The sequence below is a fragment of the Convolutriloba macropyga genome, chromosome 15 (genome assembly GCF_964194025.1).
Source record: "Convolutriloba macropyga chromosome 15, txConMacr16.3, whole genome shotgun sequence".
Taxonomy (NCBI): Eukaryota; Metazoa; Xenacoelomorpha; order Acoela; family Convolutidae; genus Convolutriloba; species Convolutriloba macropyga.
In genome coordinates, this window is record NC_134482.1 from 10,156,701 (window position 1) to 10,181,417 (window position 24,717).

At 37.6% G+C, this 24,717-nt stretch overlaps 1 protein-coding gene across 1 annotated transcript in view; it reads right to left on the reverse strand.

Moving 5' to 3' along the window:
- Positions 1 to 1,501: 1,501 nt before the first annotated feature.
- Positions 1,502 to 24,717, reverse strand: part of LOC142354077 (uncharacterized) — a 23,565-nt gene continuing 349 nt past the window's right edge. Inside the window, exons 2-4 of the mRNA XM_075406353.1 lie at positions 24,178 to 24,717; positions 20,123 to 20,622; positions 1,502 to 2,194 (exon numbers count right to left, since the gene is read on the reverse strand). The exon at positions 24,178 to 24,717 is cut by the window's right edge and continues 63 nt beyond it. Coding sequence (XP_075262468.1) covers positions 1,502 to 2,194; positions 20,123 to 20,622; positions 24,178 to 24,262 — 1,278 coding nt within the window. The 5' untranslated portion in view covers positions 24,263 to 24,717. The remainder of the gene's footprint in view (positions 2,195 to 20,122; positions 20,623 to 24,177) is intronic.

Below are 24,717 nucleotides of genomic sequence, written 5' to 3' on the forward strand. Positions count from 1 at the left end.
CTCGGTATGGAGTATCCTCTTTGTAGGTAGAGTGTAGGACAAAAAGAATTTTTGTTATAGGTTGCATGGGAAAAAAGTCAGATTTTCATACAAAATTTTTCGATTAAAAAACTAAAGAAAATATTTTTCAAAAATGGGTGGGACGTCTTTCTGGCGTCTAGATTTTCTGGTGCTCTCCCCTCCTCGCTCTCTTGCTCGTCTCTTGCTCGTCTTGTTCCTCTCTCGTCCATCTCGTTCGTCTATCGCTCGTGTCTTGCTCGTCTCACGCGTTCTCTCGCTTCGGTTGCCTTTTGGTTTGATTATATCAATGTTTATGATATGATGATATATGTTTATGTTGATTTCAGCCAGCTGGAATGAGTTTTAAAAAAGCGTTAGCTCTTTAGAGGTTCACTTTATTCTCATCATTGGTATGGAAACTCCTTGATAAATTTTGCTCATCAGCAAAAATGGTTGTTTTCCTATTGGTGTTGAGATGCTTATGTACCTCGCGTTTGCTTAAAAAGACTTCAAATATCGGGGTTTGTGGAGTCTTGGAACTTTCTCTGTCTTCAGCTGCAAGGATGTGCACTTCACCCCAGCAGGTAATTTTTTTCCGTCTGGTGAACGCACGAAAGTCTGGACATGAACGCACGATGGTCTGGACATGAACGCACGATGTTCTGGACATGAACGCACGAAAGTCTGATTATGAACGCACGAAAATTTTTCGTGTGTTCATGTCCAGACTTTCGTGCGTTCATGTCCAGACCATCGTGCGTTCATGCCGTCATCCGTGTTTCCAGACCGTGTAATTTTGAACGCACGAAAACCCCTTCGTGCGTTCATTTCGGTCTGGACATATCCGGTTTCGGTCTGGGACCTCAGCCTGGGTAAAAAACTGCTAATAATGACAGAAAACGATATTTTTGTGCTAAAAAACTACCACTATTTGACTGTCGCATAAGTATGAACTAAATATAGCAAAAGGATACAAGAAAAGAGCTTATTGAGTCATGAAACGAATTCTCCTATGAATCGATGAGCCACTTTCTGGCGTTTTATGTGTATTTAGTACAACCAACAAAGAAAACTTTTCATTTTTGTCGCATCATGAGGTTTTTACAAACAATTGAGACTATGCCGAGTTGAAATTTCGTAAGCAACTTGTAATTTGTTTCTTTAGAACTGGCTAGTATTATAGATGTAGCTCAAAAGGACTCAGTTTTTTGTTGGATCTGAAGTTTATAAAGAAAAAACGTTCCATTTAACGTCCCGTACAGGTAAAGCGTTCCATATATATCCACTTTCACCCACCAATGTGCGAACCGATTAAGTATTATGCACCCCCCCCCCCCCCACTGGACCCAATGCGCTTGACTCAAGTGGGTCTCGTAAGGGATTTTGTGCAACCCAAATGTTTCTGATCGGAATTGTCTTCAGTCTAGATTGTCTTATACTCCAACGTGCGCGTCACAACGTTCCCAAAGTGGTCTGATCAGAGGACACTAAAAATAATTGATCAGCCTACTAACTTTTCGGGCATGATAAAACGACATAACCCATACACGGGATCAGTTGTTTGAAATAATAGATCATCACGGCAGCTTCTGTCTCCAAATGTGCACTGAACAAGGAAATCCTCCGTTTCTGCAGTCATCCAAAGGAGATCCCACATATCTTTTGTTGGGTAGCTAAGAGCGATTGCATAACGAATGTCTGCATAATCGTCAACTTCTGAAGATCTGAATAGTTTGTAGTGATCTGGTGTGACCCTCTTAAAGTTGTCCCATATGTCTAATGTCGTGAGATTTTGCTCAGCTTGGTACCTGTACCAGACAGATTTCAGATAGGTGTCAGTGTGCGCCCAAGGCCCCGAGTCACTGAGGCAATCATTATCACCTGTGCAATTCCTAGATCTGTTGGTAGAAGTTTCTTGAAAAGTTTCTTGATTGATTTCGTTGGCTGTAGTTGAGTTAAAAAGTGATGTCTTCCCCGCATTAAAAGTTGGTTTTGTGGTCACTTCATGTTCTTTTGGTGGAGAAATCATCTGATATGTCAATTTTAAACTGGCAGAAGGTGTAAACAGGACACGTTTTAGGAATATTCTCACAACACTGTTGTTGATGAGTACATGTTGAACGGTTCTGGTGCTATTAGATCCACTGTCAATGCAGAATAGAAAGTATTGTTCACCAGCTGCTTGCGATCCTCCCTATCACAAAATAACACAGATAGTGACATAAACACAGACCCAAACTCACTTATCTTTCTCCTCGGAAAAGCAGGAGAACAGTTAAGTGTCGCTCCTCAAACTGAAGAAAAAAATTTAGTTTGCTTTCCTCTAATTTTCATAATATTGACTGCGCATCCCCAACTACTTCAATTTCGCCGGAAATTGCGTCTCAGTTTTTGACATGATTAATGTTACCGCCACTGTGACTTTGTTGCTGCTGCTGAGGAATTTGTAATTTCCCCGACGCCACTTATAGTGGAGGAGATATAGGATCAACTGCAGCTTCCTTTGGTACATCATTTATAGCCGACGATATATTTGACTTCACAAGACATGAGCATGGTATCATCAGAAAAACTGTCTACGGTAGAAAATTTTAATTGGAGAAATGTTTTTTTTTTTGAGAAGTTTCTGAGGTTTCAACTTCTGTAAATATTCAAAAATTCGCTGAATATTTACTATTTTGTACAGTTTTTCGGTAATTCTTGTTTCAAAATGATGATAAATTTTGAAGAAATATGTTAAAACTGTTTACTTAGTATTAATTAGTTTACCTTTAAAGATACAAGAGGGTTGACGAATTGTTTCCCCCTGGTTCAATCGAATTTGTCCGATTTTTTGAAATCAACCGTTTCCATAAAAAGGGCGCCTCATAAGTTTTTTATCCCAGTTTCTCTAACATTTTAGGAATAAAAACCTGAAAACCGCTCACTCGCTTCTCGTAATTTCTACTGATGGCCCTTTTTGTTTTTTTTCCTAATGTTGTGTTCCAGAATAAATATTTTGTCAATATTTTTAAATTTCAATCGATATCTGTCCAATATGCATCTTTTATTTTTGATAAATTTCTCTACTCTCTAATTTTGATTATATGTATCTTCTTGTCTTTTTATAAGTACATAACTTCCTTCTAGATATTACTTCAGGACTTTTAATGATCTGTTTTTTAAGATCCGTTCGATTTTTCTGTTTTTTACATTCAGATGTCGATGGAAATCAAATTTGAATCAGGTTGATGTACAGAAAGGAGCAATAAATAATTTTAGCTTGTTCATTTCTTTCATACTGCTTATTAAAAGGTGCTTGAAGAAAATTTCTGGTTTAGTGGTTATTTTTTTGTACTATAATTTGGCTTCTAATCATACAGTTTTTTTGCCTTTGAGCAATTCAAGGTTTCTTTTGAAGCAGAAACATGTGTTCCCAGGTTGAGGTCCAGACCCAAATTGACTTCTGATCAGACCCAGTCAAGAGCACACCCGTGTGTTCCCAGACCGAAATTACAGGGTCTTTTCGGAAATTCGAGCGCACTACGGTCTGATCATGGTCTGGAGATGGTCTGATCAGAGGTCATTTTGGTCTGAAAAGTCTGAATATAGGCGGATTCGAGCGCACTTGGGTCTGATCAGAGCCAATTTCGAGCGCAATTGGGTCTGATCATAGGCGGATTCGAGCGCACTTTTGTCTGATCAGAGGCGATTTCGAGCGCAATTGGATCTGATCATAAATGTCTTCAAACACAATTGGGTCTGATCAGGGACCAATTCGAGCGCATTATTTTTTTCATTTTTTTTGTTTTTTTTACTGAAAGATGTTGGCTCTGCCAAGAGGCAGCCAAAAAGCAGCTTTCTGATCAGAGACTCACCTAAAGTCCGATTGCTCTGATCAGAAAAAAAGAGTCCAGCAGATAGCTGAGGCCGGTCCCCTTTAGAAGAAATTTTGATCAACTGGAGACCACGACGTTTCTTATGGAAAGCTGTCTTAACTCATCCATGGATTCAGAATTATAAACTAATCGGTACACTAAATAAAATTTGTTCTCAACAGTTGGGTTTTGTTTTCTTTAGCAATACTTTTAAAATTGATTTTTCCTTAGATGAATTAAATACTGCAAACATCAGTTGTTATGAAAAGAATATATTATAGCAAAATTCGGAGATTTCTTCATAAGTAAAATCTGTCTCTGATCAGACTATTTCGAGCGCACTTGAGTCTGATCAGAACCGGTCTGATCATAACTGCTTCGAGCGCAACAGGGTCTGATCATAACCTCTTCGAGCGCATTTGAGTCTGATCATAGTCTGATTAAGGTCTGGGCAATAGTCTGATTTTGAGTCTGGACCATGGTCTGAAGATGGTCTGATCAGAACACCTTCGGTCTGAAAAGTCTGGTCAGAGACCTTATGTGTCTGGAAAATCTGATCAGAGGTCACTTGGGTCTGGAAAGTCTGATCAGGGTGAATTTCCGTCTCGAAATTCTGATCAGAGATAATTTCGGTCTGGAAAGTCTCATCAGAAGCAAATTTGGGTCTGGACCTCAACCTGGGTTCTGTTGATGTACAAATGCTCTTGTTTGAATCAAAAATTGGCAGCTAACAATTTTTTTGAACTTTTGATATAAAAATTGTAAAACGTAAACCTTTGCCAGTAATTGTTGCTGTTCTTGTTGTCACTTTAATTTGTTTGAAATCGGAAGGTGACTTTGACTCCATAATAGACTTTCAGATAACTTCTGTAAGATATTCAAATAAAATCGGACGGTTTTAAAAATAATGACGCTCTGTGTGTTCCTCGGAACTACAGATTGGAAATTTGCAACCTCTTAGTTGCTCGGTCTGTTGATTTGTAGCGCATTCTCAATATTAAAAAATCGCGATCGCTTATTAATTAAATTTGAATTTACTGTACTGTCACCTATTGTTTTTGTGTAATTACTGTTTTTTGCCTCGGAAACACTGTAGTTTTTAAAAGAGAATGATGTATGAGAGTGAGATGAATGGATTTTTAAGGTTTGCGCAAAATTGTTGGCTTTGATGTTGTTCTCAACTGGTCCCAAGGCCGAAAAACCTCATCAACACTTTAACATGACAACTGTTCATTTCAAGAAATATCATCAATGAATTATTTTTCGCAACTGGTTTGTGATCTTTCGAACTTCATAGGTTGTTACCCTAGTATGTAGCTACAGTTCTTGATTTTTTATTGCTCAGACAACAGCTGATCAGTTGCTCACAATGAGATTGAGAGCCTCAACCGACAGTGAGCAAGAGGACCATGAAATTGCTACATCGAGATTTGATATTAGGGAGTGCACGATAAAAAAAACATAGTGATGCTTCCTCTCCCGGAAGTAAAAAGCTGAAGTTCAGACAAACAAAGACAGCTTTCAAAAATCTGAGAAGACAAAATTGTCCCGGGATACCACGAGGAAAAACGGAATTGCCAAAAAATTCTATAGTGGTAAACACTTGTCGAAACAGAAATGCGAGAGCAAAATTCTGTCCAACGAAATGGATAACCGCCAAATGTTGCAATACTTAGTGTGGTAAAAGCTGCGAACATTGCACTTTTTGACAAAACTGATCCAGATGAAAATAACTTTGGTTGCTAGAGACCTACAGGGGTCGTTAAATGACAAGCGCGAAAATACAGCAATCGGTACTGACTACGCCAAACGGGTGGCACAGAACAAAAAACTGACCGTGTACAAATCGATTGACGACGAAAAAGAGAGCTCGCCCGATAAAGTTTTTCTCTGATAAAACGATTTTGAGATGACTTTATTTGATGATTCTGATGCAAAAATTGAAGTAAATTAAAGGTTTTTTGACACCAAGTTAGCTTCGAAACCTAAGTTGATCGAATTGTTGCGTGTCAATTATCGACAAGGCTCAGTTAATGGGACAACGAAGACTCCTCAAAAACAAATAAAATTGCTGGGAAAACCAATGGGCCAGCGTAGGGTTATATACAAATAGGAACATTTACAAAGAAGAACGTTGATGCAGAACAAAACCAGTCAGCCAGCCTGGTCAACTCAAAAAATCTGAGAGGCAGCAAATGTGTGCACTCAGATGAAAAAGATGTTGAATTTGATTATGTCGAAATAATTTATTATCAACTAGGAAATCACTCAAAAACTCCCTCGCCAATCACCACAACCCCAGACTTCGCTGAAGTTTCCATTTTGTGCAGATTGCCTAAGGAATTTGGTTTATGCATTGAAGTAGCTGACAGAAGTGACCGGGAAACTTTCTGGTCAGAACCTGTTCTCGAGAAATCAACTGCAACTCAACACAATCAAAGCCTCTCCCTGGGACAGAATTCTCAACAAGGATGCAATCTTACCGAGACATCTGCAGCAGGATGTGGACAAGAAAGAAGCAAGATGATGAGAGGCGAAATCCCAAAAATTTCTGAAGAGTCTGCTTCATGTGAGAACGAATCATCAGAGCAAAAGGCCGGTGAATAGGATTGAGAGATGGATATGGGCAGTTTCACCAAAATTTTTGAGCGGAAACACTTGCAGATCACCACCGAGATAATATCTGCTTTCAAACAACTTCTATTTGACCATGTCGTGTTCATCCAAGGTACCTAAGACTAGTCAAACGTTTATGTCGCTAAATTTTGTTTAATTCATAGTAAATAAAGTGAATCATTGGTGCTATAAGTATCATCAGAGTGGGAAATTGCTGCCTTCAAGGCGATTAAACCAGTAAACTAACAGCAAACGCAAGCTTGGACTCAAATAAGACCAAGAAAGCAATAGCAAAGAAGTAGAACTGTAGTATTACAACGCTTGTAAAATAATTTAGCTCCAAATATTAGTTAGGTAAGACAAAATCTTTAGTAACGGACTGGTCCAAATCAAGCACGACTCATTTAGTTGAAAGCGAGAATAAAAATATTTTGAAGATGGACTACATTTCCAATCTGCGATGGATGCTTACTAATGACAGAATATTTTTTCAAGAAGAGATAAAAATGCAGAGCGGTTTGTGATGAGAGGGCTTGGAAGACATATAGAGCTGAACAACGAACAATCACTGCAGGCATGGAAAGTAGAGCAATTGATCAGAAATCTCATTATAAGCTGGAATTACTGAGCGCAAAAAGAGTTGGCCTTTACAGACAGATCCTATAGTCCTAAAGGAAGTCCTGTTTTGACCACTCATGAACTGGAAAACTTGATGGCTCTTCAATCTAGTATGTGAAAAAGGAAGGAACAAGCCAAAATCAGAGAGGTCTCGAAGCAGGCACTGAGTTTCGTGAGGTTCTTTGAGAGGAATGGCGAAGTTGATGCGCAACCCCAATGAAAAATTTCAAACACTTTTTGGGGTCGATCAGATGGAAATTTTTTTTGGTACCACTGTACAATGCTCCAGAGTAGAAATATAAACGCAATTTTAGAGATGGACAATTGGGAAGATTGATCCTAAACCAACGCATGGACCGAGCTAACAATCAGATGAAAAGTTGCAATAACTAGACCAATGGAGCGGGACTGTCATTGATAAACGAACAACCTTGAAAAGCGTGTCTTATGCGCAGATAACCCTCAGGGATACTATGCAGTTTAGGATCCAGTTTTAATTGTCAGAGTCGCCCCTTAATACATTTTACTGATGGAACATTTGGTCGTGTGAGGATAAAAAGTACAGAAGGGTGGCATGTAAACCAATGAGCTCATACAATAGCGATTGATAATCAAAGGATAAAAAACGTCTTTTAAGAAAACTGAGAATAGGGTAATCTAATTTGAAAAATCAATTTTGCTGGTATCGTGTGAAAATCCTTGGAATATTGATTATGTCAAAATAAATTTTTGTTAAATAGGAAATCTCTCAAAAACTCCCTCGAAACCAAAACCCCAGACTTTGCTGAAATGTACATTTTGTGCAGATTGCCTAAAGAATTTGGTTTATGCATTGAAGTAGCTGACAGAAGTAGCCGGGAAACTTTCTGGTCAGAACCTGTTCTCGAGAAATCAACTGCAACTCACCACAATCAAAGCCTGTCCCTGGGACAGAATTCTCAACAAGGATGCAATCCTACCGAGACATCTGCAGTAGGATGTGGACAAGAAAGGAGCAAGATGATGAGAGACGAAATCCAAAAACTTTGTGAAGAGTCTGCTTCATGTGAGAACGAATCATCAGAGAAAAAGGCCGGTGAGTAGGAGTGAGAGATAGATATGGGCAGTTTCAGCAACATTTTTGAGCAGAAACACTTGCCGATCAACAGCACCGAGATAAGTTCTGCCTTCAAACAACTTCTATTTGACCATGGCGTGTTCATCCAAAGTCCCTAAGACTAGTCAAACGTTTATGTCGCTAAATTTTGTTTAATTCATAGTAAAATAGGTGAATCATTGGTGCTATAAGTATCATCAGAGTGGGAAATTGCTGCCTTCAAGGCAATTAAACCAGTAAACTAACAGCAAACGCAAGCTTGGACTCAAATAAGACCAAGAAAGCAATAGCAAAGAAGTAGAACTGTAGTATTACAACGCTGGTAAAATAGTTTAGCTCCAAATATTAGTTAGATTAGATAAATCTTTAGTTACGGACTGGTCCGAATCAAGCTAGACTCATTTAGTTGAGAGCGGGAATCAAAATAAGTTGAAGATGGACTACATTTCCAATCTGCGATGGATGATTATTAAAGACAGAATATTTTTTTCAAGAAGAGACAAAAATCCAGAGCGGTTTGTGATGAGAGCGCTCGGAAGACACATAGAGCTCAACAACTAACAATCGCTGCAGGCATGGAAACTAGAGCAATTAAGCAGAAATTTCTTTACAAGCTGGAATTACTGAGCGCAAAAAGTTTTGGCCTTTATAAACAGATCCTATAGTCCTAAAGGAAGTACTGTTTTGACCAATCATGAAGTGGAAAACTTGATGGCTTTTCGATCTAGTATGTGAAAAGAGAAGGAAAAAAGCCAATGTCAGAGAGGTCTCGAAACAGGCACTGAGTTTCGTGAGGTTCTTTGAGAGGAATGGCGAAGTTGATGCGCAACTCCAATGAAAAATTTCAAACACTTTTTGGGGTCGAGCGGATGAAAATTTTTTTCGGTACCACTGTACAATGCTCCAGGGTAGAAATATGGACGTAATTTTAGAGACGGACAATTGGGAAGTTTGATCCACGTATGGAGCGAGCTAACAATCAGATGAACAGTTGCAATGACTAGACCAAAGGAGCGAGACTGTCAATGAGAAACGAACAGTCTTGAAAAGCGTGTCTTATGCGCAGATAACCCTCAGGGATACTATGCAGTTTAGGATCAAGTTTTAATTGTCAGGGTCGCCCCTTAATACATTTTACTGATGGAACATTTGGTCTGTGAGGATAAAAAGTACAGAAGGGTGGCATGTAAACCAAAGAGCTCATACAATAGCGATTGATAATCAAAGGATAAAAAACGTCTTTTAAGAAAACTGAGAATAGGGTAATCTAATTTGAAAAATCAAATTTGCTGGGATCCTGTGAAACTCCTTGGAATATTGATTATGTTCAAAATAAATTTTTGTTAAATAGGAAATCTCTCAAAAACTCCCTCGAAACCACAACCCCAGACTTTGCTGAAATGTACATTTTGTGCAGATTGCCTAAAGAATTTCGTTTATGCATTGAAGTAGCTGACAGAAGTAACCGGGAAACTTCTGGTCAGAACCTGTTCTCGAGAAATCAACTGCAACTCACCACAATCAAAGCCTGTCCCTGGGACAGAATTCTCAACAAGGATGCAAACCTACCGAGACATCTGCAGTAGGATGTGGACAAGAAAGGAGCAAGATGATGAGATGCGAAATCCAAAAAATTTGTGAAGAGTCTGCTTCATGTGAGAACGAATCATCAGAGAAAAAGGCCGGTGAATAGGAGTGAGAGATAGATATGGGCAGTTTCACCAACATTTTCGAGCAGAAACACTTGCCGATCAACAGCACCGAGATAAGTTCTGCCTTCAAACAACTTCTATTTGACCATGGGGTGTTCATCCAAAGTCCCTAAGACTAGTCAAACGTTTAATTCGCTAAATTTTATTAGATTCAAAGTAAAATAGGTGAATCATTGGTGCTCTAAGTATCATCAGTGTGGGAAACTGCTGCCTTCAAGGCGATTAAACCAGTAAACTAACAGCAAACGCAAGCTTGGACTCAAATAAGACCAAGAAAGCAATAGCAAAGAAGTAGAACTGTAGTATTACAACGCTGGTAAAATAGTTTAGCTCCAAATATTTGTTAGGTTAGATAAATCTTTAGTTACGGACTGGTCCGAATCAGGAAGACTCATTTAGTTGAGAGCGGGAATCAAAATAAGTTGAAGATGGACTACATTTCCAATCTGCGATGGATGATTAGTAATGACAGAATATTTTTTTCAAGAAGAGATAAAAATGCAGAGCGGTTTGTGATGAGAGCGCTCGGAAGACACATAGAGCTCAACAACGAACAATCGCTGCAGGCATGGAAACTAGAGCAATTAAACAGAAATTTCTTTACAAGCTGGAATTACTGAGCGCAAAAAGTGTTGGCCTTTATAAACAGATCCTATAGTCCTAAAGGAAGTACTGTTTTGACCAATCATGAAGTGGAAAACTTGATGGCTTTTCGATCTAGCATGTGAAAAGAGAAGGAAAAAAGCCAATGTCAGAGAGGTCTCGAAACAGGCACTGAGTTTCGTGAGGTTCTTTGAGAGGAATGGCGAAGTTGATGCGCAACTCCAATGAAAAATTTTTAACACTTTTTGGGGTCAATCGGATTAAAATTTTTTTCGGTACCACTGTACAATGCTCCAGGGTAGAAATATGGACGTAATTTTAGAGACGGACAATTGGGAAGTTTGATCCACGTATGGAGCGAGCTAACAATCAGATGAACAGTTGCAATGACTAGACCAAAGGAGCGGGACCGTCATTGAGAAACGAACAGTCTTGAAAAGCGTGTCTTATGCGCAGATAACCCTAAGGGATACTATGCAGTTAAGGATCCAGTGTTAATAGTCAGAGTCGCCCCTTAATACATTTTACTGATGGAACATTTGGTCGCGTGAGGATAAAAAGTACAGAAGGGTGGCATGTAAACCAATGAGCTCATACAATAGCGATTGATAATCAAGGGACAAAAAACTTCTTTTAAGAGAACTGACAATAGGGTAATTTAATTTGAAAAATCAAATTTGCTGGGATCTTGTGACAGCCTTTTGAAGCAAAAAAAAACTATAGACAGAAAAACAAGCAGTCAAGCTGATTAAGCTCAGTAATGCTTTGAACGAGAAACCAGAGCGAAAGAATTTATTTACTACTGTTTTATCCCGTCCTCTAAGGAATTACAATTATTCGACTAAATATTGAATGTTTCAGCATGCATTTAATGAGATGCGGTGTATCCTGGCCCATAATGTTAATATATATATTGTTATCATAGTGACTAGGAACATTGTCATAAATGAATTTTTTTCAAGAAAAGAATGATATCATCAAAGTTGCGGTAAATCCATTAAGCCACTTCTTTCTACCAATTGCATTATTAAAGAAAAAATACCCTAGCTCCCTTGACACCTAACACAACAGTCAGTTCTAAGCGACGATGAATCATGGAACGACTATAGTGGTTTACCAACCACATTGCAGTTTGCAGAGACCATTATGAAACTGCGTTATGTTGTGAACATGAATTCTTGCAACAGTTAACCAACAGTGTTTTGTTACGTAGAAGCTGCTGGTACTCGCTAGCATCCTAGATAACAGAAAGAAATCAAAGTTTTTAAATATTTTCAATTTTGGTCAAATCTGAAAAGCTTAACAATTTGGGACCGAACTTTCGTACATCACCCCATTCTGCGAAGCCGATATGTCCGAACCAAGCTGGGATCATCAGCACGCTATGTTATCTTTCAGCTATTTACAAAACAATAATTGGTAGTAACAGCTTCACCCAATACGGAGCTATTGACACTTATAAAGGTAAAGTGATAATTTTTGGGTAAAATCCGAGATTAACCATTTTTGAGCTTCATGCACGCTACTGATTATATGTTGCAATTAGGCTCTGAGCTCACGTCTGATTTTACCCGATGTTGACCATGCCCCAAAACCGCTTTATGTAAATAAAAGACCCGCAAAGGCATAATCGGCAAAGACCCGCAAAGGCATAATCGGCATAATTAAATATTGAATTTTCGGGCCTTTTGAATTGTTTGTGTAATCACGAGCGCACAGCGCGACCATTTCGTAAGCCTAGAACCGTTTAACCGTTACACATTCGTCACCGCAGGAATCCTCCTATGTAAACAATTGTCCGTAACGCCGAAAATTCCGGCGTTTGAATTTGTGTCGAAGTCGCGGCCATATCGACTGACAAATATTGTGTCCGTCTGCTGATCAGAACCCCATGGTATTAGGGCGTTGATAATACCAAATGTAAACAAAGCGGTCTATGGTAGTACAGAAGTCTGAATACATGTGCCATAATGACGTTGTTTTGTTTGTGCAAACAATATGTTTGCTCGGCTCAGTATAAAACCGGCTTACACTATAAGCGCAGCGCAGAAACTGCTGACCATGAGCGAGTTAATAAATGATTGTTGGGTAGAATTTACCGGTTTTTGAAGAGCCAGCGGCTCATGTATTTGTTTTCAGCGGCGCTGTATTATTTTTTGCCGGAGCGGTTGAGCGCAACTGAATAGTTGCTGTTAAAGAGTAATTGGCAGAGCTTTTCCGGAACGATTGAGCGCGAAGCTCTGAATAGTCATTGTTATAAAAATATTGTTGTTGGGAAGAGTTGCTTGATTGATTGAGCAGAAGCTCACAGTTATTGCTGTTGTTAAACTGTGGTTGTTCAGTCTGTAATTGTCTGAGGGGTAATTCCAGTTGTGTTGATAACATTCAGGTATCGGCATCAATCGGTATTACTGTAGAAGTGAATTGAATAAAAACTTATTGGTTATTGTTCCCAGCTTGCGGTTGCTTGTACTAGACATATTTATAATAGTTGTTAATTTGATTCCAATGTTGCATATTACCGGATGCCCATTGAGTCATTGTACTTTTTATAAGTGTTATTTAATTAAACTGTTTTTACCATCAACACTTGTTCACGGCCAAGAGCAAAGTTAGGGAATTAAACAATTATAAAGAAGACGTACCACCAAAATAAATCCTTCGTAATTGTAAAATATGGGCTCTATTGTTTTCCCGTGCTTGGCAGCAGAATCAAAATTCAGAATCTTACAAGAATTAGGCCATTATGAAGGTTCTTTCTCTTAACGGAGATTTGTCACCGAGCAGCTCGCTTAATTCCTTAGTGGTGACTTCATAAAGACCAACTGGCCTAAAAATAAATTTAATTTAGTAGCCATAATTCCCAAAGGCTCATGCATCAAGATCTTCAGTTCTTTGCGCAATATCAAAAAACTCACAGAGAAACCACCCACTGAGGAACACAGAGCGAGATTTCTGCGAGTACCAAATGTCTGTGACGGGAAATGGGGAACAAAGACGTTTAGGGTCGGGAGTCTGTTACGCAATAAGAAAACAGGAAAAAAAACGGACGGACCCAGGTTGAGGTCCACACCCAAATTTCCAGACTTTCCAGACGAAAATTCACCCTGATCAGATTTTCTAGACCCAAGTTACCACTGATCAGACTTTCCAGACACAAAAGGTCTCTGATCAGACTTTTCAGACCGAAGGTGTTCTGATCAGACCATCTTCAGACCATGGTTCAGACTCAAATTCAGACCATTGCCCAGACCTTAATCAGACTATGATCAGACTCAAGTGCGCTCGAAGAGGTTATGATCAGACCCAGTTGCGCTCGAAGCATTTATGGTCAGACCCAATTGCGCTTGCAGCCGTTTATGATCAGACTGAAGTGCGCTCGAAACCGGTTCTGATCAGACTCAAGTGCGCTCAAAATAGTCTGATCAGAGAAAGATTTTACTTATGAAAGAATCTCCTAATTTTGCTATGATATATTCATTTCATAAAAACTGATATTTGCAGTATTTAATTCATCTAAGGAAAAAAAATTATAAGTATTGCTAAAGAAAACGAAACCCAACTGTTGAGAACAAATTTCCTTTAGTGTACCGATTAGTTTATAATTCTGAATCCATGGATGAGTTAAGACAGCTTTCCATAAGAAACGTCGTGGTCTCCAGTTGATCAAAATTTCTTCTAAAGGGGACCGGCCTCAGCTATCTGCTGGACTCTTTTTTTCTGATCAGAGCAATCGGACTTTAGGTGAGTCTCTGATCAGAAAGCTGCTTTTTGGCTGCCTCTTGGCAGAGCCAACATCTTTCAGTAAAAAAAAACAAAAAAATGAAAAAAAAATAATGCGCTCGAAATGGTCCCTGATCAGACCCAATTGCGTTTGAAAACATTTCTGATCGGGCCCAAGTCCGCTCGAAGAGGTTATGGTCAGACCCAATTGCGCTTGAAGTCACCTCTGATCAGACCCAAGTGCGCTCTAATCTGCCTATGATCAGACTTTTCAGACCAAATCGACCTCTGATCAGACCATCTCCAGACCATCGTCCAGACTGTAGTGCGCTCAAAATTCCTTCCAGACCCTGTAATTTCGGTCTGGCAACACACGGATGTGCGCTCGACTGGGTCTGATCATAAACCAATTTGGGTCGGGACCTCAAACTGGGGATTGATAAACTTGAGTCGAACCGAAGCGCCGGCCGGAGAGTCAAACTTGATGGACAGGAAACGGTGCACGACGGTAAGAAAATTCAATGGACGGCACGGAAGCGTCAATCGAACGACGTACAACCTTACGTGAAGCAGGACAGATGGAACAGAGATGCCACGAAACAGTTAACAAGACTGAGGAGTCAGGTAAAAGGATTATTAGGGAAATAACTGATGGAGAAAACTAGCGAAAAAGCTATGAGACGGAGCTATCTACTAAGACACGCCATCAAATAACAAAAAAAAATCAATCAGCATTCTAGAAACATTAAGCATAAAACAATATACGTAGTTGTAGGAAATAGACTGCAAATATAACAAAATTGATGAAAAAGTAAACACAAGTTTAAAAATATTATTGGGCAAACGGATTAACAGAAAATATGCAAAACCAATGCTTAGAAGAACCCTACTGCAGCAAGTCAATTACACGAAACCTCGAACTCCGTGAGCCAGCAAAGTCACACCTCTTGTGAGCGGACGGACTCCACGTACACAGCAGGACTGCGAAAGTATTAGTAATAAAAAAATTCACCTTATTCTGCCTCTTTGAAAGCATTGATGTTTTAAAGCGTTTTGGTGGCATCCTGATTTCAACTCTTAAGCGTAGTATTTTGTTGTTGTGCTGTGTACTAATAATAATAATAACAATAATAATAAAAATAATAATAATAATAATAATAATAATAATAATAATAATAATAATAATAATTATAAAAATAATAATATTTATTATAATAAGAATAATAATAATAATAATAATAATAATAATAATAATAATAATAATAATAATAATAACGAAAATAGTTTATGGTTGGTACAGAATCATTATCATTAATTTTACAATGATCGCAGAAATAGAACTGTATTGGGTAAATAAATAGCGCTCGCATCAACCAAGAGCACACAATAAGGTCTCACTTACCTGTTTTCAAGTGACCCTTGAGAAGAATTCACTGTCAATACCTCTTCACAAAAGGAAAAACAAATTGTATATTTTCAAAAAAAAATGAAAACCAAAGAGAAAAAAACAAATACCATAAACAGTACTTTTGTTTTGTTTATTAACAAAAAATTGCTTCCGTTATTTGTTCATTTTTCAGTATAAAATTGTCTAAAAGTTTTTGTGCAGGTTTAAGTTTACAATTTTTGTTTTCTTCAAGGTTTTTTTACTTTGTCTACAAACATTTGTTCGATTATTTAAACTAGGTTTCATATCATTCTTAACCTTGTATACAAACAATCTTTTTTACATGAGCGTTTACTAGTTGAACTCTTTTTAGACCGACTGCTTGAAAAGTTTTCTAAAACCTGACCATTCAGCAATTTTGACAAAGATCCAATTTTGCATTCAACCCAAAGGATATTATTCAGAGTTTTGAAAAGTTCATATATGTAAAAATCATTAACGGCGTAGAGTTTATTTTATTCTTTCAATAACCCCAGCTTTTTGAAACACTGTTTGTGGAAAAGATTTTTACTTAATCGTTTTTTAAGTTTTTCCCGATTTTTTAGCACATTTTTAGAGATTGAGCCATAGATGAGAACTCCATTTTGCAAAATTGGCTTGATGTTTGTTCTAAATGCTTGGATCATTTGACTTAATATTCAGACTTTACTGAGCCTGTAGAAACGGCCATAAAATTTGACGAGGCTTTTTTCGATTAAGGGTGCATGATGACAACCAATAATCACGATTAAATAATTTTACTGCTTTACTGACCCAATTGTTTCTTTTACCAAGAAAAAATTCAATCCAAAAACTCCGCCCACCAATAAAACGTTTTTGTTTTCTTTGCGTCGCGGACTAGCTTGTTTTGTTTTATCCAATCATTGTGCCTTTTAGTAAAAATTGATGATTGTGCAGTAATTCTATGTTTCTGCTTACTGTTATAAATGCTGTGTCATCATCACATAGTATTAGATCTGGTTCTTCCTGAAATGATTTCATCTCATTAATTATAATAAAGAACAGAATGTGCCCGAGTAGAGGCCCTTGAGGGACACCTGTTTCTACAAATTGCAACGAAGTTTTCTTTGTTCCAATTTGAATGTATTGCTTTCGGTTATTCAGGAACGATTCAATAAGCATTCATGTTTCCATACGAAAACCAAAAAAAAAAACATTTTTATAATAATAGTTCGTGATCAGCAGTGGCGGATGCCTTCTTTAGATCCAGAAATGTGCAGCAAGACACATTAATTCTGTTTGTCCATAATTGACGAATTGTTTCCATAAATGTAGCAATAATATCAAATGTGTTCCGTTTGTTCCAATAACAAAACTGTTTTCCACTCAGAATTTGATACCGATCCAGGAAGTGTAGCAACCTATTAGAGATCAGTTTCTCAAAAATCTTTCGATTGTCAGTAACAAGTAGACTCGTTTGTAGATAGTTAGCTCATGTTTATCACTTTCCTTTTGTAGGGGTACAACTTTGACAGTCTCTCAAGCATCAAGGAATTAATTTTGCTAATTCATGTGTGAAACAATTGTTCCAAACAGGTTGCAGAGGATCGGAGATTTTTTTCTTTAGAATTATGTCGCTTAGGATTTAGCAATATTTAGGCCAATTTTATGCAGTACATATTCTATTACCTTTTTGGTGGTTTTGCTGAAGAAGAAACAGTGTTCTGAGGTAACTTAGTTTCATTTTTGGATTCAATTTAGGACAAAACTATTTTCCAATACTCGAGAAAATTAATTGAAGTTTTCTACATGGTTTTGGATAAAAGTATCTTGTTCCGATTTTTGTATTTTTCCATTTGATATGCGGTAGATGTTGAAAACTACCCTCGTGTTTTGCCTATTTTCCAGGTGCAATTTTTCTCCATAGAAAGTCTATCCTATTTTTTCCACCAAGTTCTTTATATGAGCGCTTTGCTTTATATATGCAAGTTTCCTTTGTTCGGAATATATTTCATTCTTTTTTTCTTAGTTGTTTTATAGCAGCCTCTTTTCATTTCAATGTCTACCCAGTTTTTCTATTGCTAGGTTTAACTTTTTTAATGGGGCAAAAATTTTCTAGCGTTTTCAAAAGACTACTGTGAAGCTCAGAAATCTGTTTATCGATTGTTTTCTTCTGGTTGGAAGGGTTTTCAGTTCTTCTCCTATAGAAAATATTGGGCCGATTTGAGCACGGTTTCGTTCTCTAATGCCTTCCAAAAATTATTTGATTCTCTGCAGCTAAGTGTAAGATTTGTCTTAAAAGTTGCTAGTACAGTGTGATGATTTTGAACCATCCGTTTGGGCCAATGTAATTTTCAATGGAATGTTAGAAAAAATAGACGTCTAGGCACGATTTTGAGGAAACGGTTTCCCTAGTTGATTTTAAAAGTTTTGAAATATATTGGCTGTTCCTGTTCATTATGGTTCTAAAACGCTTTTGTTTAATTCCATTTTGAATCGAACTAACATTAAAATCAACACAAATAACATGATGAGTTTCTGGTGGAACAACAAAATCAATCAAGATAGTTTTCTAATATCTCGAAAGTACTAAAGTTGTAGCTTTAGGTGAAAGGTTTACACATGAAATTAATAGCTTAGATTTTATCAGTTGCAAAGCAACACTAATGATCTGCAGATTGTTTGTCGTTAGTTTCTTTCCCACTCGGTAACAAAAGGTTTCTTCACATAAAAGCATACGCCTCCTACTCATTTTTTTCTCAAAGCCACAAAGAAGTAATGGTAACCATCCAAAATTTCACTTTAAATCTGTTCAGAAAACCGCGTTTCTGTCGTGCAAATCAAATATGCCTTGGACTCTACGGTATTCAAATAAACATTAATTTGGTCAAAATTTCGCGGCAGTGATCTCATGCTTTGCAACAAAATTTAAAAGATTTTGTAACGCTAGCGTCTTTTGTGTCTCATAAATCTTAAACACACTTGCTCTTGAACACACTTAAAACTTTCCCTTTACTCATAAAACGCGAACACACAGTCCAAATCAATCCCCGCATACATAAACAAGAGCAGCAATTATAGTTTATTTTTGCAGCTCTACATATATGAGGAAAAGAAGAGAAAAAAAAGTATTTCATGTTAACATTAACTTTTTATCTTTTTTACCGTCACTGTATTGGACAATTTGGAGGTACTCCGCGGAAATCACAGAGCGTCAGTCCAAGAAGCCAAGAGTAGGAAGAGGGAAAAAGAGTCAGCTCCTAACACTCCAGCCTGGATTGCGAAAATCACAAAACAGGTTTAGCTTTCATGCGGAAGCCACAAGTTGGAGCCGAAAATGGGAGCATAGGACAATAATTTTCAAAAAATAACTACTAGTTGTTTTTGTCTAGATGTTAAGTCTTAGCTGAAAAAGTTTTTGTCCGCTAGAAACAAGACACTAATTTTAGCAAGTCCAATAATAGATTAAATATACGATGCAGAGAAAAGCAATCAGCCTGTGTAAGCGCTGTCTATAGAGAATGCAAAATCATCGAGATCAACAGACTCTACTCAAAGCGTTCTGCGAAAAAAATCCTCACGAAGTAAATGGGGATCTCCTTGTTTAGATTTAGACAAAACAGCGCTTAGCCTGTGGACGATAAACAGAGTAATGCGATAGAGTTCATCGTAAATATCATTTGTTCCCATGAACTCATCCAATTATCTCTATGGCTTCTATTTTTTCCTGATTATTTTAGGGCGCTGAAAAGAGATTGGCTGGTGTTATCGGCCTAATTTTATTGCTCCGATTACAAGACAGCAAGCTGTTGATCACATTGTAGCAACTCTGTATCACCTATGTCTTAGTTTATTGCAACAATTGGGCTAAAAGCAAAGGCATTTTGGAAAGTTAAATAAGAAAGTTAATTCAGCGAGGTAAAAAGTAATCGGGTGGTTGCAGCATTATTATTGTTTAAAATCACTATATCAAAGCACTAATTCCAGTCTTTTTTGTGATGGTAATAGCCGGCTAGACAACTTTTTACTCAATAACATTAAGGCGAAAAGAAAACATAAGATTGGCAAATCTAACCCTTGAAATTCTAGAGCATTGATGCGCTTCTTCAGTAAAAATGCGACAAACTTATTTTAGCAAAATTGAGCGCATTTTTGTAAAATTTGCAAAATACTATTCTTTTAATGTATCAATCTTCATGATGGGTGTGTCTGTGATATCTGTTCCTCGAGGACAATCTTATTATCGGAAAGTTCTTTGAGACCATTTATAAAAAAAATCAGTGTTTACTCCCCACCCACTTACAACTTGTTTTGTGGACATAAATCTGTGACCTCGACTCCGGTCTGAATGTCCGGATTGTTTGTCACCAACAGGAGTAAAACTTTAAGTTTAGTTACATATAGCATCTGTTGGTCTAATAGTCTAATTTCTAACATTGTGATGACTGTGTCATTGTTTGATCTGGAAACAGGTTTGATATAAGTGATTGGATGAAAAGTGATGGACTACCTTCGCTTTTCTTTCTTGTCCAATTATGAGAACTGATGGTGAAGAGAGGTCATTGCATGGATTCGCAGAGATGTGAAGTTGTAATGTAATTCTGATCGAAGAAGAGGGATCCTGTGCCTTTATGATTCTCCGCCACTGTTGGGCAGTGTTTCCAATGGGTGACTTAAGAGTCCTGGGATGTAATACGGCAGGGAGGAGCTCCTCCATTTTATATGTTTTGGGGCATGGGAAATAAGGGTTGTTCTCATCGATCGCATTGGGGCATTCTATGAAATCGTTGCATTGTTTCGCGCAGAAATTACTGACACTTGGCAAATTGCACGAAATAAAAGGTGGAAAACAGAAATACGAACCATATCCCTTCTCCATGCGCCATCTGTTGGCCTCGAAACATCCAATTGCATCCAATTTCTCATCACTTCCATCATCACAATGAACCTTTCCATCACAGATCCACTGGTGAGGAATGCAGACCCTCTTGTCTTCACACAAGAAGTAGTCTGAAAATAATACCCAGTTCCAGTTTTCAGGCCAAAAAGATCTCTGCGATCGACATAAGTTCGAATGCGAGGTTTGGACATTGGTCTGGATATGGATTGTAGAAATCTAGTTTGACTGGGATAGGCCGACTTGAGCGCACAGAGATCTGATCGCACGGAAGAATTGCCAAAACATATTACAACACACGCGAATTTTTTTACCTATAGAGCTTTGCAGGCGGAATAAAAACGTTTCTATGCAAGTTAGTTGAACGATTTGCTTAAGAATGAAAGAAAAGAAAACCAAAATGATTTTTACAGCAAAGTGTGGAATTTTAAAGGAGAGATCTGATTGAGAGATCAAGCTGGTGGTTTGGGTTTTTTCGATAAAATAATCTCAATCAAAATAACCATAACTAATAATAAAAATCAAGACAAAAATCTTGTCATACCACCATGTTTGATAGTAGGGGTCCTAACGCTGGCCAAAACTGGTTGGCATCTGCACCATTATTGGAACTGAAACTATTTCCATGTGTATCCTAACCATATAAGCACGAAAAATAAGTATGGGCAAAATTCAGTATGAGAAAAATTTGGAGATATGAATATTTATCCAAATCAGCGCAAGTGGACACGATAATGAGCTTTTCAACTAATCTTGAGCTCGTTCAGTTCAACAGTTTTGTTGCTTTGAATCGACTACACCTGATACTATATTGATATGTTAAACTTACAAATCAATTTTAATTGTAATAAACTTTAGCTTTGAAATTGCTTTCTAACACCTCTACTCACTCCTGAGCAGACTTTTTAGAAATTTCTGTCTTCAAAACTACAATGAAAGTTTTCAATTTCGAGACGTAGAGATTTTTTCAAATGTCCATTGCTGTCTTATGAATGTAGTGAACAAAAACTTCCCGTCTTTTGTATTGTCAGAAAATTTTTGTCTCGCTGTTTTTGCTCCTCTCAAGTGCGACTGCTTTTTGGCAACAGCTTTATACAACTCAAGTTGTCCTCATCAATTGCTATACTATTCTCCTGCTCAACGCCAAAAACATTCCAAAAAATGATTCATTTAAAATGCCCCAAGAACTGCCGCCGTCATGCGCTGGTATCGTGCACCTGATCAAGGTACAGCAACTGTTGTCTGTTTTGTTGCACCCAGGTTAGTTATGTGCAAAGAAATGTTAGCTTGAACTTCTTGTCGCAGACTTGTTGACATTTACAGCTCCGGACCAGTCTGCATCAGTTTTTCTAATAGTAACTGGCGTTGGCGCTTCAAATCAGCTACAAAAGCCATCAGACAGCTAGAAATAACCTTTGAAACTGAAAAAAACTTAGAATTTGCCAAAGCTCAAAAATAGTCAAAACTTAAAATTTTTATAATTTTGGACCAAAATTTTGTACATCCCCCGCCCCGATTTTTGGAAGGGAAAAGCTGAGAAACCCGAGGATGTGCCAAATGGTTAGGATTACCTCAAAGCTACTCATGGAGTCAACGAACGTTATCGTATAAGATCCACAAATGTGGCTATTAGCACTTATAAGGTGCAAAATTGGCATTTTTTGATATTTTGTCATTTATTGATAAAATTCCTAATATTGTTCATTAAATGATACTCTAGGTGTTAATTAAAGGTCGATTACCGTACATTCGAGGCATTTTGAGCGACATAATAACCGTCCGTGCTTATGTCAATAAAGTAAAAATTGCAGAAAGTAAAAATAATTTGACATATACTATGTAAACAATTACCTAAATAACTTTCTTTATTAACCAATCAGAAACAAGTAGCAATGATGTTATAAATGATGAATATTTGATTATTTACTTTAACCCAATTGTTTGAATAGTGAAATTATATTGTATTTAGAACCGTTAGAATTTGTTATACAGAGCAGTTGGCTCTCAGATTGACTAAAACTTGATTCTTAAAACAACTTTAGTCTTTTTTGCTAAGTTTTGTTAGATATTAAGATCCTGCGAGTTTTAAGTTAGTTGAGTTTAATCAATGAGAAGTTAGCAATAAAAATAGCTACTGGTTGATGCCTTACAAAAATCATCACGAGATTGAACATAGATTAACACTAAGGACTTTCTTAATTTCAATCAACAAAATTAAAGTTACAGTTCTCTAATACGTCCGAGCGACTAATTATTCCGACCAGATTGTTAGTCAATCGAACCCTGTAAAGAACCAGAGCAGCGTAAAACTCGAGAACCAGGCAGTGATATATCGGTTCCGCTGAGATTCTTGAGCAGCCGCAATAACTGGATTCTTTAGTACCTGTAAGTTTCAAATGTTTCGCACATTGAAAACAAAGGAGCATTAGTTTTCTTTACTGCCTATGTGGATTTGTGGGTGCATTCATATGTTTCAACAAAAATTTGGAGGCGAACATGAAATTTGTCCTTATCAATTTCTTCAAATAAGGACGTGATCCCACTAAACTTCCATAGGCTGTCTTATCCAATTCACTGATTCCAATCAGTGCCTCCTGATGTCTTAGGTTTAAGTGTGTTGAGTTCCTGATTGTTTGAAATAGTGAGATTTGCTTCAATTTTTGGCGTCCAAAATTCAAAAGCACCAAAATTAGAAAAGATTTCGTATAACAAAAAAGACTATCTTGTGTTTTTTCGAACAACACTTCTCACGTACCACTTTTTAAGCATTGTCACCAAGGATATTGCTCTACTTGTTTTACTGTTCTTTGGATGGGAGATACCACGAAAATAGTATGGTTATTATTGAACAAATATCTGACCCAGAGTTTCACAAAAAGTGGTTTATTGTTGAAAAGCATTCGAGGAAAATGCAAAACAGCAATTTATAAATCACTTTTCGTATTTTTTACTATAGCCCGAGTTAACCTAACCCATGCTTGTTTTTTATTCTGACTAGCCTAGATTCGATAAATTATCTAAAAAGAAAAACAATCGTTTTATAGGAAACAGCTAACATTTTTGCTATACAAAACCATTCATTTTCAAAATGATCATAGTGCGGTTGCACTGTTTTCACGAACTATCTGACATCAGCCATTTTTCTGCAGAGTGGAGGCTTGATGCAGCTCATTTTGAAAACAGTTCAAAAACCTACATAACGCATGGACATTGTGGAATATCTTTTGAAGTCTTTGTCATTGACTTTTTAATGTTTTGATTTTGCATAAAGACAATCGAGGCAAAGCGAGTTGATAAGGAGTTTTTTCTGTCTGCCTGGCTTTGGTTATAAATTTAAAGAACTAATGTTTGGATCATAACCCAATTTTGCCTGGATGCGTCTCATCATAAGGAGTTTGAGCGAGCAAATGATTGCTGTTAAACGTTGACGAGCCAAATTCTGGCCCATAGGGGATTTTGATCGGGTTGGGTATTTGAAGATGCAAAAAACAGTCTGGATAAGTATTTTGATGCCTGCGTTTGAACGAAGACCTCAACCCGGATGTCCACGACAACTCTGAGATTTCAAAAGGCTTGATGTATAGAAAATTACACTATAGGATTATCTAATATTTATATTGCAGTGGAGCTTAGATAATTGGAATGATAATTTAAAAAGTTTAACCAACCTCTCGGACAGCTGTTTTCACTGAGTTGACCTGACTCATCCTGAGCTAACAGCTGGCTTGGCAGACTACTCACAAATTCTTCCATTAATTCCAGGTCTGTCCAATAGGGGTAATTGATACGCTTCTTCTTGATAGGGTTTTCGTTACACAATGTCACTACAGGAAACTGCAGTTTTGCGCCTGTTTTCAACTGTCAGGTCAAAAGTTGTCGGGTATTTATTATATTTATCAATTAGATCGCGAAACGTGTGCGCGAAAATTACAAACAAACCAACATAAATCATCACCCATATTATTCGGAACAAAGTCTGCTCCTCAGCTCCAATTTGAGGCACGATAGAGTCAACCAATCGGAGTACAGAGTTTCTCATTATTATTTTACCGGAGCTGACATTTGTGGCTGGCTCTTCTCCATTTGATTGCTCATTTTGTGGACGTATTTCGCCCAGTTCTAGTCCAGAATTCCAATCGGAGAATGCGGAAGGACCTGCTATTGCATCTCTTCGTTGTAAGACAGGCTGACATCGCCTTTTGTAAGGC